A 15507-nucleotide genomic window follows, 5' to 3' on the forward strand; every position below is an offset into this window, starting at 1 on the left:
ACCAAGAAGAAAAGTCGCAGCAGAATGCCGACTTCCACAAGGTGAAGCTGAAGGTCGGCAAGGCGGCTGGCCCAGCGGCGTCCGCGACGCAGACCTCGTTCAAGGTCGCCATGATCAACATGCCGGCGCAGTCCGTGGTCGTCCACGCCGAGCGCACGCAGGCCCAGCAAGCACAGATCAACCGCATGCATCTTGCTGCAGCAGCGGCGCCGACGGTCGCTCCCACACTTACTGCGCATGCGGCCGAGCCAGCTGCACCACATGGACTGGCTGCTGCTGGACAGCCCTCCGCCCCACAACACGCCCATGGACGAGGCCCGTCTGCTGATGCTACTGCAAGCAAGTCGTCGTCGGACAAGGCAGCCGCAGCAGCAGCTGTCGAGGCTCAGGCAATGATGATGGTCGAGCCGATCACCGAGCGAGGACTGAGCGTCGGAGAACTGCTCGTCCAGCTGCGGCACTACTCGCCAACAGTGCGCAAGGACGCTGCGTTTGGACTCAAGGAGCTCGTGCTGCAGTACCCGTACGCAATGGTCAACCGCGCGTCGCAGCTCAGCGCAATCACCGAGCGATCGGTCGAGCTGATCTCGGACGTCGAAGGCCCAGTCCGGCGCGCCGTGCTCGGGTTTCTGCAGGCGCTGGTTGCGCGTATTGACGAGGAAAAGATGCGGCCATTCTTCCCGCTGTTCATGGTGCACACGTGCAGCGCCATGACTCACATTCGCGACGACATTCGCCTGGACTCGCTGCTCTTCCTCGACCTGCTCCTCGAGCGCTATCCACGCATGATTGTGGCCCATAGTCGCGACATTCTGCCAAACTTTATCGAGCTGCTGTCGGCGCGAGGTGACACCAAGCCCGCAGGAGGTGCCGTCTCGGCAAAGCCGGGTTCGACGGCCGCGGCCTTGGCTGTTGCTGCTGCGTCCGCCAGTGCCACCAGCACTGCTGCCAAGCTTGCTGCAACTGCCGGCCGTACTTTGCTGTCGAATCCTGCCGGTGCGCTTGCCACGACGCAGTCGCGCGCCAGCATTCTGTTGCGGCTCAAAGTCTTTTTGGACGCCTGTTTGAAAGAGCCCTCTGAGACCGCGACCAGCACGACCAGCACGAGCAGCACGAGCGTCTCTGAGGAGCAAACACGTCAAAGTAGCGATGATGGTGACACTGCCGGCTCGGATTCACTTCCAGTGTTTTTGGATCCAGCAACGCCGCTCAATCAAATTTGGATGCAGCACTCTGCAGGCAGCCGCTCCTGGAGCAACAACGGTCGCGCAGCGCTGACCATCCACAGCGCATCCGTGTACAAGTTTGGAGCTGCCATGTCGTTTGAGCGCATGACGGCAACATCTCTTCTCCAGGCCATGAGCACTGTCGGCCACAACCCTGACGCTGCATCCGCCACGCAGCGCTCTGTCGGTGGCAAAGCGGTGACTAGCAGCAGCTTGATTGCTCCCAACACCTCCATTGGCGACTTTAGCAACCCCGAACACTGTTTGGGCTTTCTTTCAACTGTACTGCCCTTGCTCTTGGAGGTCTGGATTGAGTGTGCGCCCGCCGACATTGACACACACGCCCAAGCCACCTTGTCGTGCATGAGCGTCATTCTCAGCATTGTGCGCCAGCTTTGCCGCCACACGACCTCGCTTTTACGAGCAGATGATGTTGGCGGCGAAGAAGCATCCACGTCGCGGCGGTTTGTCAGCTCGACGACCACCGCGCGCGCACGAAGCCTGCCTGCCGAGCAGCTGACCGAGTTTCGCAAGCACTTTATGACTTACTTTCCGTTTGGAGCCGGGGGCGACCAACGCGATCCAAAGCGTGCTGCACTGCTTCGAACCATGAATATCAGCACCTGCGACATTATGAGCTGCTTTTTGGAGGGCGTCAACCCCGAGGATGCCGTACACCACCTTGCTAGTGAGGCGTCATCCGAAGCACCACCACAGGCCCAAGCGCCGACCAACAAGCAAGCAAATTCAAACAGCAAAAAGCAGCAGCAGAACAAGTCCAAAAAGCTCTACGTGTCTGCATCGGGCGCATCCAGTGTGGGTCCCTCGTCCACCTCGATGGAAGATCTGCTTCCGAGGTTGCCCAGTCAGCAGCAGACACAGAGAACCGGCGGTTCAAACCGCTCTCTGACGACGGCGCCGTGGATTAGCGACATTGTCACGTTTGTTTCCAACGTGCTCAGCCAGGAACATCATTCTGGCCATCGCGTTTCCTCAGATACTGCCAGTAATGAGCTAACCAACCAGCACACCACTGCTCTTTTCCACACTGCAACGGCTCTGCTGCATCGGGTCGAACCCAAGCTGCAAGTCCTCCTCGTCACATCCGCAGCCGAGTTTCACAAGCACGCCAGCAGGTTGTCTGCGGCATCCAAGATTAGCTTGCGCTTTCTTGCTCGGGTCATCTTCCATTACGGCGCGCAGGCAGCGTCCGGCGTGCCGGAAGAGATTCTCGAAACCATCTCGACGGTGGTGGCCGGCTTGCCGAAACTGCTCTGGATGCTGGCCGACGATAATCCCACCTTCACTGGCATCATTCTTGATCTGCTGCTGAAAATGGCCCGGCATGCTCCCGCAAACGTTGTGCGCGAGGATGCGCCGCCAAACCAGTCTCCTTTGGCAAGTGGCAGCTGGCTTGCGCCGCTCCAGGCCGCTCTTGTGCCGTTTATGGGTGTCCAAGCCAAGGATGTGTGGCATTTCGGTCCATTTTTGCTCCTCCCACCCTTCATCCAGAGGCGATTTGTCGAGTTGTGGGCGCACCTGCCTCCGCAAACCTCGTCGTCCTTTTACGACGCTGTTGGAGCGTGCCTCGTCTCCCCCGCGCTCAACTCAAACACTGCAACGTACCTTTTAGAGACACTGTACTCGTCGCACGCGCGCGAGTTCCGCCGAGTGTCTGAACGCGCAGCGGATGCAACTGCTCACCACCACCACTTGTCCGCGAGCTCTGAGGAACTGCAGGAGGAAATCAAAGCACTTGCCGAGCTGACATCTTGCTCGCTGGGTGTGCTGTTTACGTCTGCAGTGGGCTACCGTCGCCGCGAGTGGGTTGCGCTGCAACAAGCCCTTCCATTCAAGCCAACTCCAGCTGGACTTTGCACCGCGCTGATGCCAGTGACAGGCCGAGCAGTGACCATTGTGTCGCCTCCACTGCAACAGAAATGGAAAGACGTGGCCACCACGCCGCGGTTTGTGCGAGTGTTTGGCAGGCTCGGCACCGATGCAAACGTGTACACGGACCAAGCAAAGCGATACTGGCACTTCCGGCAGCACTTGCTTGACTCGTGCTCTGGCGTCGTTCATGCGTTGCCTGCATCGCAAGTAGTGGCGCTGGCATCGACCGTTGCACGGGCCATGGACTCGACCGGTGCCCTCGTCGACGAAAGCGGACAGCCGGCAAACGCGCGCTGCCTGCCTTCCGACGCCGTGTTTGGACTCGTGTCCATGTGGACGGCGCTGGCTCCGCGCGTGACGACTCTCGGCATGCTTGAGCACGCGATTTTGGATTCCGCCACGTTTGCTCGCGTTGGTCAGCTCGGTCTCATTGCCATTGCATCTGCTCTGCAAGAGCATCAGGCTTTGCACATTGCTGCAGGCCTTCGGGCAGTGTCCAGCGCAGTCAGTGCCGCTGTGCGTGTCAACTCGGCCGTGCTCATCAGCGCACTCGAGCTGGCACAGCTGTCGGTCGAGTCGAGTGGCACTGCAGCTGACGCCTTGCTGCGGGCTGTTCTCGAGCTGCTGCAGAACGCCGCAAACCGAGCTGCCTTCATCCATGCTCGACCAATGCTTGACCGTCTCCTGCAAACATGCCAAGCGAGTGCCTCCGTGTCGCAAACGTTGACCGCGTCGCTCTCTACAGAGGCGTCGCTGCTGCAATGATTTTTTTTTTCGTTGCTGTGTTTGCGCAACCGTTCCTTTTTGTTACAAAATCAATTTTAATCAACAATATATTTCGAAAAAAGAAAAAAGCACACACACACGCACAACGCAAAAGAGAAGGAGGAGCCCAAATGATCAAGTAGATGATCCAATTTGCAAAAACACAAAACGAAGAAAAACCAAAGACAAGCAAATGAAAAAAAAAAAAAAAGCCCCGCTTCCTTTCACCAATCCATGGACTCGCGAGGAACAGGAATGGCGGCCTCGGGGAAGTGAACAACATCTTGAAGATGGTCCTTGAAGTTGGACCGGCCGCAGTTGACCGAGCCACCGTTGCCAGCATGGGGACCAACAATGAGAATGCGGTTGCGGGGAAGGCCAAACTCGCCGTAAGCGCGGATATCCGTCTCAGTGTTGCCGTACGCTGCCACAACATCGAGTCCGATGGCCTTGAGGTGGGAAATCCAGTCCCGCTTGAAGACGCCCACGGATGGGTACAGAGGGACGGTGGGCAGATGCGAGCGGGTGTGCAAAATGGGGCCAGGCGGGAACCCGTGTCGAATCAGCCAGTCGCGCGTCAGATTGTAAAAGGAGCCAGCACGGCCGCTGAGGTAAACGGGCATGTAGCCCTTGGCAAACCACATGCGAACGAGGGACAGCGCGCCCTTGCGCAGCTTGAGGTCGTAGCTGACGTTGACGGCATCCTTGACTGCCTGCTGCACCACTTCCTGGTCGCCAATGGTCAGGGTTCCGTCAATGTCATAGACAATGCACGCCGTGCCCTTGGGAACGACGTAGAGCGAGCCAGCAGCAATCGAGTGGTCGTGCAGGGCCACCATGCGAATGCGGTAGTGGGCGACCGTCGAGTGCACCCACTTTGGCATGGGCACAAAGACACGGCCCGCCATGTCCGTTCGGAAGGTACCAATGTGCATCCACTCGTCGGAGATGACGCGCTGGTCGCGCTGGACATAGACGTCGACGTCTTCGCTGCGCATGGGGGCGCTAAAGTACTCAAACAAGCCTTCGGCCATGGCCACCGACGAGACAAGCTCGAATTCGGGGAGAATGTCGTCGTCGGCCTTGTTCTTGCCAGACGTCATGCGCAAGAGCGCTTGCTCGTGCTCGTTTTCAGCAAGCGGATGGTAAATGTTGTTGAAGGCGCAGGAAACGTGGTTGGCCTCGCTCACACGCGCAATCACACTCTTAAATCCTCCGACAGGCTCGCCCGGCGGCACGAACGGCTCGGGGCCCAGCGACATGCCAGAGTCCACCGTGCCCAGCAACGGGGTATATTCCATAATCAGGTGGATGGAGCCCTTCGGACGGATGCCGACGTGCTTGTCCTTCTTGGGCAGCAGATGGAACCACTTGTCCACAACACCGGGCTCGAGCGACGAGATCGGAACCTTCAGACGGCCAAGGAATGCCTCGTCAACAGCCATGACCTGGGCAGATCGGTTGTGGTCGTACACGGCAAAGTTCAGCATCGAGTTGGAGCGCGAGATGATAAAGTGGAATTCTTCGCCAAAGGCAGGGTTGGTGGTGCGGCGCACGACGCGCGACTTGAACGTCTCCTTTTCGCAGTCGCACACGAGGTAGGCATCGCAGTTGGAGTCGAGGGCACGCAGCTCTTTGGCTTCAACGACAAACACTTTGAGATGGGCCAAAAAGTTTTCCGGCTTGTCCTCGTGGAATGATGCGGATGCGCTGGCCGTCGAGTAGGACGCAATCTTGGACGAATAGCTGGGTGCCTCGGCAGTCTCCAGGCCAAAATGGCCCGTCAGCCGTGCTTCCAGCTTGGCGCGCAAGTCCGGGTTGAGCTCGGCAGCCATGGCCAGCAGTCGACGGCGGTCACGTTGGGCGATGGGCGAGAGATCGGCAGACGACCCTTCGTCGACAAACTGGACAGCCAATGCGCGGTCGGCAGCAGGCAGACTGGCAACGGCCTCCCGCAAAAAGTCGCCAATGTCGGTGATTGAGAGCGAGTTGACCGTCAACGAAGTGAGCTGCAGCATGGCCGTGCTCGACTCTGGTGGCTCAAAGAAGCTGCTGGCTGACGCTGACGCAGACGCAGACACGGGCGCAGACGTCGATGCGGACGCGCTCGATTCTGCCGTGACGCCAGCTGCTGCTGCTGCTGCTGCAGCGCCGCTGCCGCTGGGCACACCTCCAGCAGCCGATGCCGACCCGCGATGATGACCGGCAACCAAGGCCTGCAGGGGCGAGGTGGGGGTTGAGCCGTCGTGGCCAGTCACCAGCGGCACGCGGTTTTCGGCAAACTTGTAGTAGACATTCTGGTCGCGGAATTGACGGTGGTGACCAGTGTGCTCAAACACGCCAGCCTCCATGAGGAGCTGGCCGACTTTCCACGCCTTGCTGCGGTCGTCGGTCTTCATGTAAAACATGAGCCAGTCCACACCCTCCGAGCCGAGGAAGACGTACGCCTTGCGCCCGACGTGGTGAACCTTGCGGAAGTAGGTGGGCACGCCCTGCACGAAATCGGAAGCAATGACCTCGAGCTCTTGCGGCGTGAGATTGATGGTGACAAAGTCGGGATGGAAGCGCTCCTTCTTGTTGAAGCGAAGCATGCGCGCTTGGTTGAGCAGGCGAATGTCAATGACACCAGGCTTTTGCAGCCATGGCTCGCCGTCAATCTGGGCGGCAATTTCGTGGGTGAGGGTGAAGCGCACGTGCGAGCCCTGGGCGAGACGACGGCCGGTTGAGACCTTGGCTTGAATGCGGCCCATGTGAGAGACACCCGTGATGCCGACCACCTCGAGCAGGCCGTCGCTAAAGGTTTGGTCGACGAAGGGCGCCGCCTTCTTGCCCCAGAGATCCGTGCCAGCCATGTAGCTGGGAATGTTGAGCAGAATCACTGCCTCAATGTCTCGCTGGATGACGACGGGCTTGCCGTCCACCTCCAGCGAGACCATGTCGCACACGGGCAACGAGGAGCCGAGCATGGCCTTGGCGGCATACGTCACATACCAGAGCTTGTTCAAGTTTTTGCTCTTAAACCGCTCGGGCGACTCTTCGCGAGCGTGGTGGAACTTGAGGGCAATCTTGGCGTCCACACCGACGGAGAGGTAGTTGTTCATGACGAGCAGGTTCTTGTTGCGTTCAACGTCGTGGATGGCCACCGACCAGCGGTCCAGCAGAACAATCTCCGAGTGGACCATCTGGAAGAGCTTTTTGGACAAATAACCCATCGTCCGAGCGCCGCCTCCGGGACCCCAGCCCAGAACACGAGACAAGTCGTTGCCAGTGCCCATTGGAAGAATGGCCACTGGAGGCTGCTGCAAAGGCGCATAGTCAATCTTGTCCATTTCCGAGAGCACCCAGCCCACGGTGCCGTCGCCACCGCAGACCAGCACCTTGTGGGCAATTTCGCGGAACTGCAACAAGCCGGGGCGCGGCCCGCCCTGGCCCAAGTCCCAGATCTGGCATTCGTGCAAGCGACGCTGCAGGATGGAAATGAGCCGGCCACCCTCCTGGCCGCCAGACTTGCGGTTGACAAACACAATGACGGGCGTGCAGTCTTGCGGAAGGGTGATGGCGTACTTGTTTCCGCCGGCCGACACGGGCTCGACGGCGCGCACAGCCGAGTTCGGGATGATGATGGGGTTGAATTCCTTCTCGTCAACCACCATGCTCGAGTCCTCCTCGAGATCGGCAGCAGCTGCAGCCGCCGCCGCGCCGTGCTCCTCTTCTGGGAGCGGACGCGCGACGCCCGACTCGGATCGGGAGCAAATCGACGTGACTCGCCCTTCGCAGTTCTTGTGGCAGCGAAGCTTGCAGCTCTCGCACACCAGCATGGCGCCAGTCCAGATGCGCGTGCGGCAGACGTCGCACACCACGGGTTTGCTCTTGTCCTTTCGCACAAAGGTGTGCTCCAGCTTGATTTCGAGGAATTCAAAGTCGGCGTCGTCGTTCTTGTAGCGGTACAGGGTGCGGTCGTCGTAAAAGCGCGAGTCCTTGCTCTGCACCCGCTTGCCCGACTTGTCCAGCTGCTCGATAATGCCCTGGTCAATCATGGACTGGCCGACAGCCAAAGCGCGGCGGCGAGTGATGAGCACGGTGCGGACGAGCCAGTCAATCACCTGTTGGCCAGTGAAGACGCTGCTGGCGGGTGCAATCGCGCTGTCCTTGCCGTCGTCCGCACGGAAGCCACGGCGGAAGCGGTCCACCAAGCCCGACAGAATCTCGGGGTTGTTCAAAAAGCTGGAAAAGTTGACGCTCTGGAGCCCCGGCTCGCGTTCGAGACGCGAACTGCTCGAGTTGGAGTCGGCGAGCTGGGCCGGCGGAATCGTGTCTGTCGAGCTCGCCAAGGAGACCTCCTCCTCCTCGTACTCGTCGTCAGACTCCTCGTCCTCTTCTTCGTCGTCAAGGACCCTCTCGGCGTCGGCGAGACCAGGCACGCCTCCGGCGCCGAGCAGACCGCCAGCGCGAGCGTGTTCGATGGACTCGAGGCTGCTCTCGTCGAGATCGAGGCCAAAATCAAACGACAAGTCGCTATTGGCGCCTCCTTGGCCGCCCTCGAGCAGGCCACGAACGACCTCGCCAGCCGACGGGGGTTGCACGGTCGACCTGTCCGCTGGACCTGTGAGTTTGACTCTGTTGGAGTTGGAATCAACAAACGTGAGATATTCAAAATGTGCGACGTTGCTTTCGCATTCGCAGTTTGCCGATTTTCGATAAATCTGAGAAAACAAGCGAGCGAGCGTGGGAAAACACACGGCGGTCCTCCTTTTGGGTTCCCCAGCCACTCTATCATCGAGAACGGCGCTTCCGAGCAAACGAGTCCGATTCACTCTTTGTGTTGAGAAGCGGTTGCTTTTGTTGTATGAAAGTTCGACGACTTGAACGAAAAGAACGATGAACGATGACAAGAAAAAAAAAAGCGGGGGGAAAAAAAAATAAAAAATAAAAAATAAAAAATAAAAAAATAAAAACTAAAAATTTAAAACTCTCATAAAAAGCCGTACAAAAGTGAAAATCTGTGGACAGTTGAGTGTGTGTGGCTGACAGTCCGGTCTGTCTGCTCGACCTTCTCACTGACGTACATCTTCCTTTCTTCTTCCTGATAGTCCTGTTCCCCCTCATCAGAGTCTTGCGTTCGAGTGGACAGACTGAACGTTCAACGGAACTCTTTCTTTTTTTTTCTTTTTTTTTTTGGTTTTTTTGGTTTTTTGGTCTTTGTGCGAACGGGTCTTTTTGTGGAACGTACTCGTCGAGCCGCGCTGAGACTTCGCTGCCGAGTGCATTGACAGCACCGAGGTTGGCAGCCACGGCGGCCTGCTTGAGATCGAGCTGCTCGCGGAGATGCTGGTTCTCGAGCTGCAGGCGTCGAAGCGTCTCTTCAATCAGCGCGTCGTGGTCTTGCGACATGTGCGGGTGCAGCGTGCCACTGCCACTGCTGGTGGTGGCTGCTGCTGCTGCTGCTTGACCAGACGGCGACGACATGGGTTGCAGGTCAGGGGGGGGAGAGGAACAACGGCGAGAAGAGCGAGAACGAAGCAGAGCAATGGGAAAAAAAGATACAAAATAAAAAAAATAACGAATTAAAAAAACAAAAAAAGACTGGATTTTGGAAAAGCAGAGAGATTTGCTCAGAAGCTGCTCTGGATTTATCCATCATCATCATGAGCAAAACATGCACGGATTGATCTGCAACAATAAAAGCTAAAAATAAGAATTTTGTGTATTACGGTCAGCAAAAACAAAAGAAACAAAAAAACAAAAGCAACGGGATCGAGAAAACGTGCTGAATCGCTGAGAGCACGAAAGAGATCAGCACAGAAACACACCGCAAAAATAGAAAAAAGAAAAACACCGCGAGCGAGGACCTGCTGGCACGAAAAATCAAAAGAACGGTGGATTGAGTTGGTTGCTGGGTTTTGTTGGATTTTTTTTTTTCGTTCGCTGGGCCAAAATTGTTGTACTAGATCTTCTACTCATCGTCCTCCTCGTCGTCGTCCGATTCGGGCATCACCATGTCGTCGTCGCCAGCGTTCAGCATGGCAAAGCTGTTGGAAACCTTGGCGGGCTTGGGCGGTGCGGTGGCCTGCTGTTGCAAGAGCTGAGTGCGGGTGAGGCGAGGGCCCTGCTGGTTCTTGTCGGCAAGCTGCTGGGCGCGGGCGTTCTTGCGCTGCTCGCGAATGACTTGGCGAGGGGCAACGCCGGCAAGACCGGGCTGGAGCTCGCCGGAGACGGCCGCAGCGGGGTCGACTGGGGTGGCGAGGAGGCCTGGGGCAGCGCCAATCAGGCCTGGAGCGGCACCAATCAGGCCGGGCGCCGCGGTCGGGTCGATAGCCATGGGCACTGCGCCTTGGTGGGCAAGCGGCAAAAGACCGGCTTGGTTGTTGCGGTTTTGCATGTGTGGCGGCCGGTAGACGCCCGAGGCCGACTGGGTGGAGGACGCCGAGCCGTGCGACTGCTGCGAGCCGTGCGGCGACTGGCGCGGCAAGCCGCCAGCGCCAGTGACCATGCCAGTGTGGGAGGACGACTGGACGTGCGCCTGGATCCACGCCTGCGATGCGGGGGTGACGAGCAGGGGCTGGGGGACCCACTCGGACCACTTTTCGGCAACAATGCGACCGAGGGTTGTGGCGAGAAGGCCGCTAAAGAGACCAGCCTGGCCGTAGTCGGAGGCGTTGGCAACGGCAGTCTTGATGGCCTTGTCAACGGCAGCGGCGTCGTCAGAGCCCGCAAATTCGGCAAGAGTCTGGGTGCCGACGGCCTGGGTTTGCAAAAAGTAGGCAAAGGCGTGGCCGTCAAACAGGCGGCTAGGAGTGGGGAACGGGGTGGACGAGTACAAGAGCTCGTGCAAGACCATGATAGAGTAGAGGGTGGTCTGCCAGAGGCCACCGACGCGAGCAGTGAGGCGGGTCATCTGCGGGGGCAGGGACGAGGCGGCATGACCAGTGACCTGGGGCCACTCGTTGCGACGGGCGAGGCACTCGACAAGGGGGACGGCAACGCTGATGGGGAGCTGGGCGCGCTTAATCACAAACGACAGGGCCATGGCGATGATTTGCCAGTCTGCAGGGAGCTGGGCAATCGAGGGGTGCGCCTCGGTCGCCTCGAGCAGGATGGCGAGCTTGGCGTCGTTGCTGAGCTTGGCAATCTCGGCCTGCGAGGGCACGGCCAGCTTGTCGTTGATGGAGAAAATGGGCGCAACGTCGGCACGAGCAAACTCGGCGCCAACACGCTTGTACTCGACCAACGAGTGGTTGTTAGAGGTGAACGAGGCCTGCGCCTGCTTGCCGCCGGCCAGAATGCCGAACGCGACTTGTCGGATGGACTGCGACAGGGCCCACGAGCTCTCGGCGGAATTAGTGTCCTCCAAGAGCGAGTGGCACCAGAAGAATCCATTAGAAATAACCTGCATCGTCGAGCAGGACATGTAGCTCGTGCGGAAGCGCTCGATAACCTCGGGGGACAGCGGGTAGGAAAGCGCGGGGTTGACCTTGAGCGTGGTGGTCTGGCCGACCGGGGCCGCTTGCGGGCGGTATTGGGCGACCGACTGCTGGAGAAGCTCACGCGTGTAGATGAGGGCCTCTGCGTGTGTGCGTGCCGCGAACGGGTTGGGCGAAGCGGGCTGCGGCGGGACTGGGGCAGGCGCGGTGGGGTCGGCGTTGGGCATGGCGGGGTGGGCGACGCCGTAAACGAGGTCGCAAATGTCCTTGGCGGCAACAGCCAGGGCGAGCTCCTCGTCGGCCTTGAATTGGCCGAGGTAGGCACCGACAGCCTGGATGACGGCGTGCTGGCGCATGCCTGCGCCGCGCTGCGGGAAGGCGCGGAGCAGGTAGTTGTGGAAGGGGCGCAGGATTTCGCGGTCCATGTAGTCGTTGCCAGCAAGCGACGCAAAGAGCGGGAGGAGCGTGTGGTGCATCTTGAGCGCCTTGGAGAACTCGCTGGACTTGAAGAGCTCGAGCACGATGCGATCCGCCTGGATGCTGATGGACGGCAGCGGGCAGTAGCCGCACGGCACGTCGCCAATCAAAAAGTCAGAGTCGTTCGAGAGCGCAATGGCGTTGTTGCGCTTGGCCATGAAGGCGACGACATCGTCGGCCTCGTTGTCGCAGTAGCGCATGTCCACCTTGAGCTCGTGCATGACGTCCGTGAAGGCGCGCACAATCATGGGCGGCAGGACCTGCTTGTCGAGCGTCTGGGAGCGAATGACGTTGCTCGCGGCCGGCGCGCCCGACGCGTTGCCGTGATGATCGTCCTCTGAGCCATCGTGCGAGGTCGCAGCGGAGGCTTGGTGAGCAGCAGCAGCAGCAGCAGCGTTCGACGACGCAGCAGCAGCCGCGTCCGAGTCTTGGCAGACGAGCTGGAGCGCAGCAGCCACGCGCTCAATCTTCTGCTGCTCGCGGGCGACAACCGTGTCGAGCTTCATGGCAGGGGTGGTGCCGTCCATGTAGACGTGGAGCATGCAGTTGGCCTTGCGGAAGCTCTCGACAAAGTGCACGACGCTCTCGCGGAACTTGGAGTAGTCGCCGCCGTACGTCCACTCGATCTGGCGGTGCAGAAAGTAGACGACTGCAAAGCCGTCCACAGAGACGTGGCGCATGCCCGCAGCAGCAGCATTGGCAGCAGCAGGTGCCTTGTTGGCGTTGCCGGCAGCAGCAGCACCAGCAGCAGCAGCCGGTTGCGTGGCGCCACGCGATGGCTGGACAAAGTGCAGCTGGACAGTCTCCCACAGCTCCTTGTGAGCAGCCACGTACGTAGTCAGACCGAAGACGCCCATTGTGAGTTCGCTTGTTTGCTGGCGGGGTTTGTTGGGAAGAAGTTGGAAGGGAAGAAAAAAAAAAAAACAATGAGCTCGGTTTCGATTAGGAATTACTAGGGAGTCGAACTCGGCGGGTGAGTGAGGATCCTATGATTGTGTGTTTTAAGCGCAACAAAAACTGCATGGTTTTTCTATCGTCCACGTGGATTTTGGATTTTTATTTATTTTTATTTTATTGATTTTTTTTTTTAATACATTGGATTTCCATTGCGTAACGAACGAGAGACAAGGAAACGTAGGCTTACCGATGGTGTATTAGTGAGTGGAGAGTAATAGGAAAACGAATCGAGAGTATTTCCAAGCAGATCAGAACGCCAGTCAACAGACAAGCGACCAGATCAGAAGAGAGAGAATAGGAACAACAATTCAGGTCAAGTTGGACATTTATTTCGCTCTTGTCTGAGAATTGTCGAGTTGTTTTTCCGATTTTGCGCTGTTTCAGAGCTCAAACACTGGCGTTTTCGGTTTCTCGCTCTTTCTCGGTCTGTCCGCGCAGACGGAAATCTGTCAAGCTGAATACTGCTGTACACGAAGTACAGCGTCGACTATTTGAACGAGCGGTTGCTCAGGAACCTGGCTGGGAAGGCTGGACATTGCAACTGAGAGCGGGTTTTCGTTCTGCGCTCTCTCTCTCTCTCTCTCCATCTCTCTCTCTCTCGCGAGGCTTTCGGATTGAATGGGGAAACATCGCAATACATCACAGGAGCTTTGAAAGTAGTTCTTTCGCGATGCGGGAGGACTCTGACACGGTGAGGAGTGCTTGATGCGGCTGTTGGAAATTCACCATCTCTTGTCAATCTTGTCAATAGTTTCTCAGCAATTCGAAATTCCCCCCCCACACCTTCTATTGTCTGAGAATTTCAAGAATTATTCTCACTCTCAGTTTTATTTTTTTTTCTTCCATTTGCGAAATGAGTGAGGCAACATTGGACGACATCTTTGCACGCCGTGACAAGAGCAAGAACAAGCGGAGAGCGGTCGGCGCCACTGCGACTGCAGCAGGCCCCGCCGGCGCGTCCCAGCAACAGCCAGCAACAGCAGCAGCAGCTCCCACAGCATCATCAACACAAGCATCAGTATCCACATCCACAGCAGCAGCAGCATCAGCATCATCATCACAACAGACTTCCGCACAGCCAGCCAGCCCAATAGCGCAGGAGCTCCTCCCCACCGCCACCCTGTGCGTTTCGACCTTCATCCCCCCCCCCTTTGCATTGTCCTTCTCCTCCTTCTTCTTCATCATCCCCTTCCATCTCCCTCCATCCCGGTCTGGCCCAACGCAAGACGCTCTGTTTCCCAGATCTCTTTTTTTTTTTTTTTTTTTTTTTCTCTTTCTCCGTCCTGTCGCTTCGCTGCTCTTTCTTCGTTCCGTCCGCTCTTGCACCAGTCACTCTTCAACTCTGCTTCTCAATGGGTTGTTGTGACGTGTCGATCGTCGTCGCGTTTCATTCGAGCATCTTTTTGTTTGACTGTTTGACTGTTTGTTTGCCAATGGAACGAGAAGCAAAAGCCTCGTGTAGTTTTTTTTTTTTTTTTCTATTGGATTTGCATTGGATTGACTTTTTCTCTTGTTGAGCTTTCTCTTGTTGAGCTTTTCTATTGTCGAGCTTTTCGATGGAGACGAAACTGTTCACATTGCTTGAGGGCTGCGATTGCAATACATCCGACACTTTTCGACCACTTTCTGCGAATGATTGCGAAATGCTCACATTGCATTCGAAATGATTTTGGTAGGCTCAGCGACAGTGACTGGTTGGACCCCACTCGCGACGCCAAGCCACGCCTGGCTGTTGCTGGCATCCGTGTCAAGACATTCAATGCGTGAGTTTCGTCGTTGGAGGTTGTTTTTGAGTGAGCGCCATTTGCTCAAGCTCCGTTTGTGCTCCTCTTGTTTCAACCCCATGCAGCGATCCATTCGCCACTACGCCTTCCCCGGCACCCGAAACTCCCGAGTTGGATGACTCTGTCTTGTCCTCCAAGGAGGAGAGCAAGCCTGCACAGGCCGGTAGGTTGACAATCGAGCATTTTGGAAACCTTGTCGGAAAAAGTATTCGCACTGATACTCATGCACAATTCCGCTACTACTCTTCTCTGACATCATTAGCTGATGCCGTCTGGGCGAGCGCAAAGCCTGCGCAGGCTGGTAAGACCACTTGTGCTTTGCTTTATTTGTGTTTTTGTGTTTGTTTGTTTTTTTTTTTTTTGTTTTTTTTTTTTTTTGTCTAACTTTTCTCTGCCGCTGCTCGTTTTTTCTGATGCAGCTGACTCGAAGATTTCCACTTGGGCCTTCCCTTCTCTTGCATCCACTGGTCATGCTCAACAAAAGTGAGTTCCGGATTCTGTGTCAGGTCGGAATGCGTTTTTGTCCAAACCAGTTGCTCACTCTTGGCTCGCCTCTTCGTTTGACAGTATGCCCGGCTACAAGGGCTTTGAGCAGGTTGCTGCCGGCAAGGGCTACCGCGGTGACATTTCTGGCACTGCCAAGAAGGAGGAGCTCAAGGTTGTCAACAAATTCTCTGCCCTCGGCCATTAAGAATTTTTGTTTTTGTACACACACGCAAGCGAGTGTGGAAATCGCTCTAGCGCCGGTGCAGTTTCTATCGGTATCGCTATGTCCGTGCTAAGAAGCTCTCGTTTCGATCGTTCTTTGCTTCCAAAATGCGTGCTGTACACCTGGTGTTCCCCTCTTTCCCTCCCAATTTTTTTGCCAATGATCAACGTCCCCCTTTTGGTTTGTTTTGTTCCATTTCGTGTGTGCTTGTCCTTCTGTCCTTGTTGTTTCAAAAAAAAAAAACGAACGATTTTCCCAACTTTGTTGTTTTCCTT

General features: G+C 57.1%; 4 protein-coding genes across 4 annotated transcripts; 2 read left to right on the top strand and 2 right to left on the bottom strand.

Moving 5' to 3' along the window:
* The first annotated feature begins 9 nt into the window (after positions 1 to 9).
* CAOG_07050 (hypothetical protein) lies at positions 10 to 3970 on the top strand. The gene has a single exon (XM_004343724.2). The coding sequence runs from the start codon at positions 111 to 113 to the stop codon at positions 3882 to 3884; it is 3774 nt and encodes a 1257-aa protein (XP_004343774.1). The 5' UTR covers positions 10 to 110; the 3' UTR covers positions 3885 to 3970.
* Positions 3971 to 3974: 4 nt separating this feature from the next.
* On the bottom strand, positions 3975 to 9449 carry CAOG_07051 (diacylglycerol kinase 1). The gene is made up of 2 exons (XM_004343725.2): positions 9115 to 9449; positions 3975 to 8501 (listed from the first exon to the last, which is right to left on the bottom strand). Exons 1-2 carry the CDS (start codon positions 9348 to 9350, stop codon positions 4109 to 4111), a joined length of 4629 nt encoding a protein of 1542 aa, XP_004343775.2. The 5' UTR covers positions 9351 to 9449; the 3' UTR covers positions 3975 to 4108.
* A 129-nt stretch (positions 9450 to 9578) lies between these two features.
* On the bottom strand, positions 9579 to 12701 carry CAOG_07052 (hypothetical protein). Its single transcript, XM_004343726.2, has one exon. It carries the CDS (start codon positions 12637 to 12639, stop codon positions 9838 to 9840), a length of 2802 nt encoding a protein of 933 aa, XP_004343776.1. The 5' UTR covers positions 12640 to 12701; the 3' UTR covers positions 9579 to 9837.
* Positions 12702 to 13563: 862 nt separating this feature from the next.
* CAOG_07053 (hypothetical protein) lies at positions 13564 to 15491 on the top strand. Its single transcript, XM_004343727.2, has 6 exons — positions 13564 to 13861; positions 14416 to 14502; positions 14589 to 14686; positions 14786 to 14824; positions 14943 to 15006; positions 15091 to 15491. Exons 1-6 carry the CDS (start codon positions 13593 to 13595, stop codon positions 15212 to 15214), a joined length of 681 nt encoding a protein of 226 aa, XP_004343777.1. The 5' UTR covers positions 13564 to 13592; the 3' UTR covers positions 15215 to 15491.
* Positions 15492 to 15507: the final 16 nt, after the last annotated feature.

Source organism: Capsaspora owczarzaki, assembly GCF_000151315.2.
Source record: "Capsaspora owczarzaki ATCC 30864 unplaced genomic scaffold supercont2.13, whole genome shotgun sequence".
Lineage (NCBI taxonomy): Eukaryota > Filasterea > Ministeriida > Capsasporidae > Capsaspora > Capsaspora owczarzaki.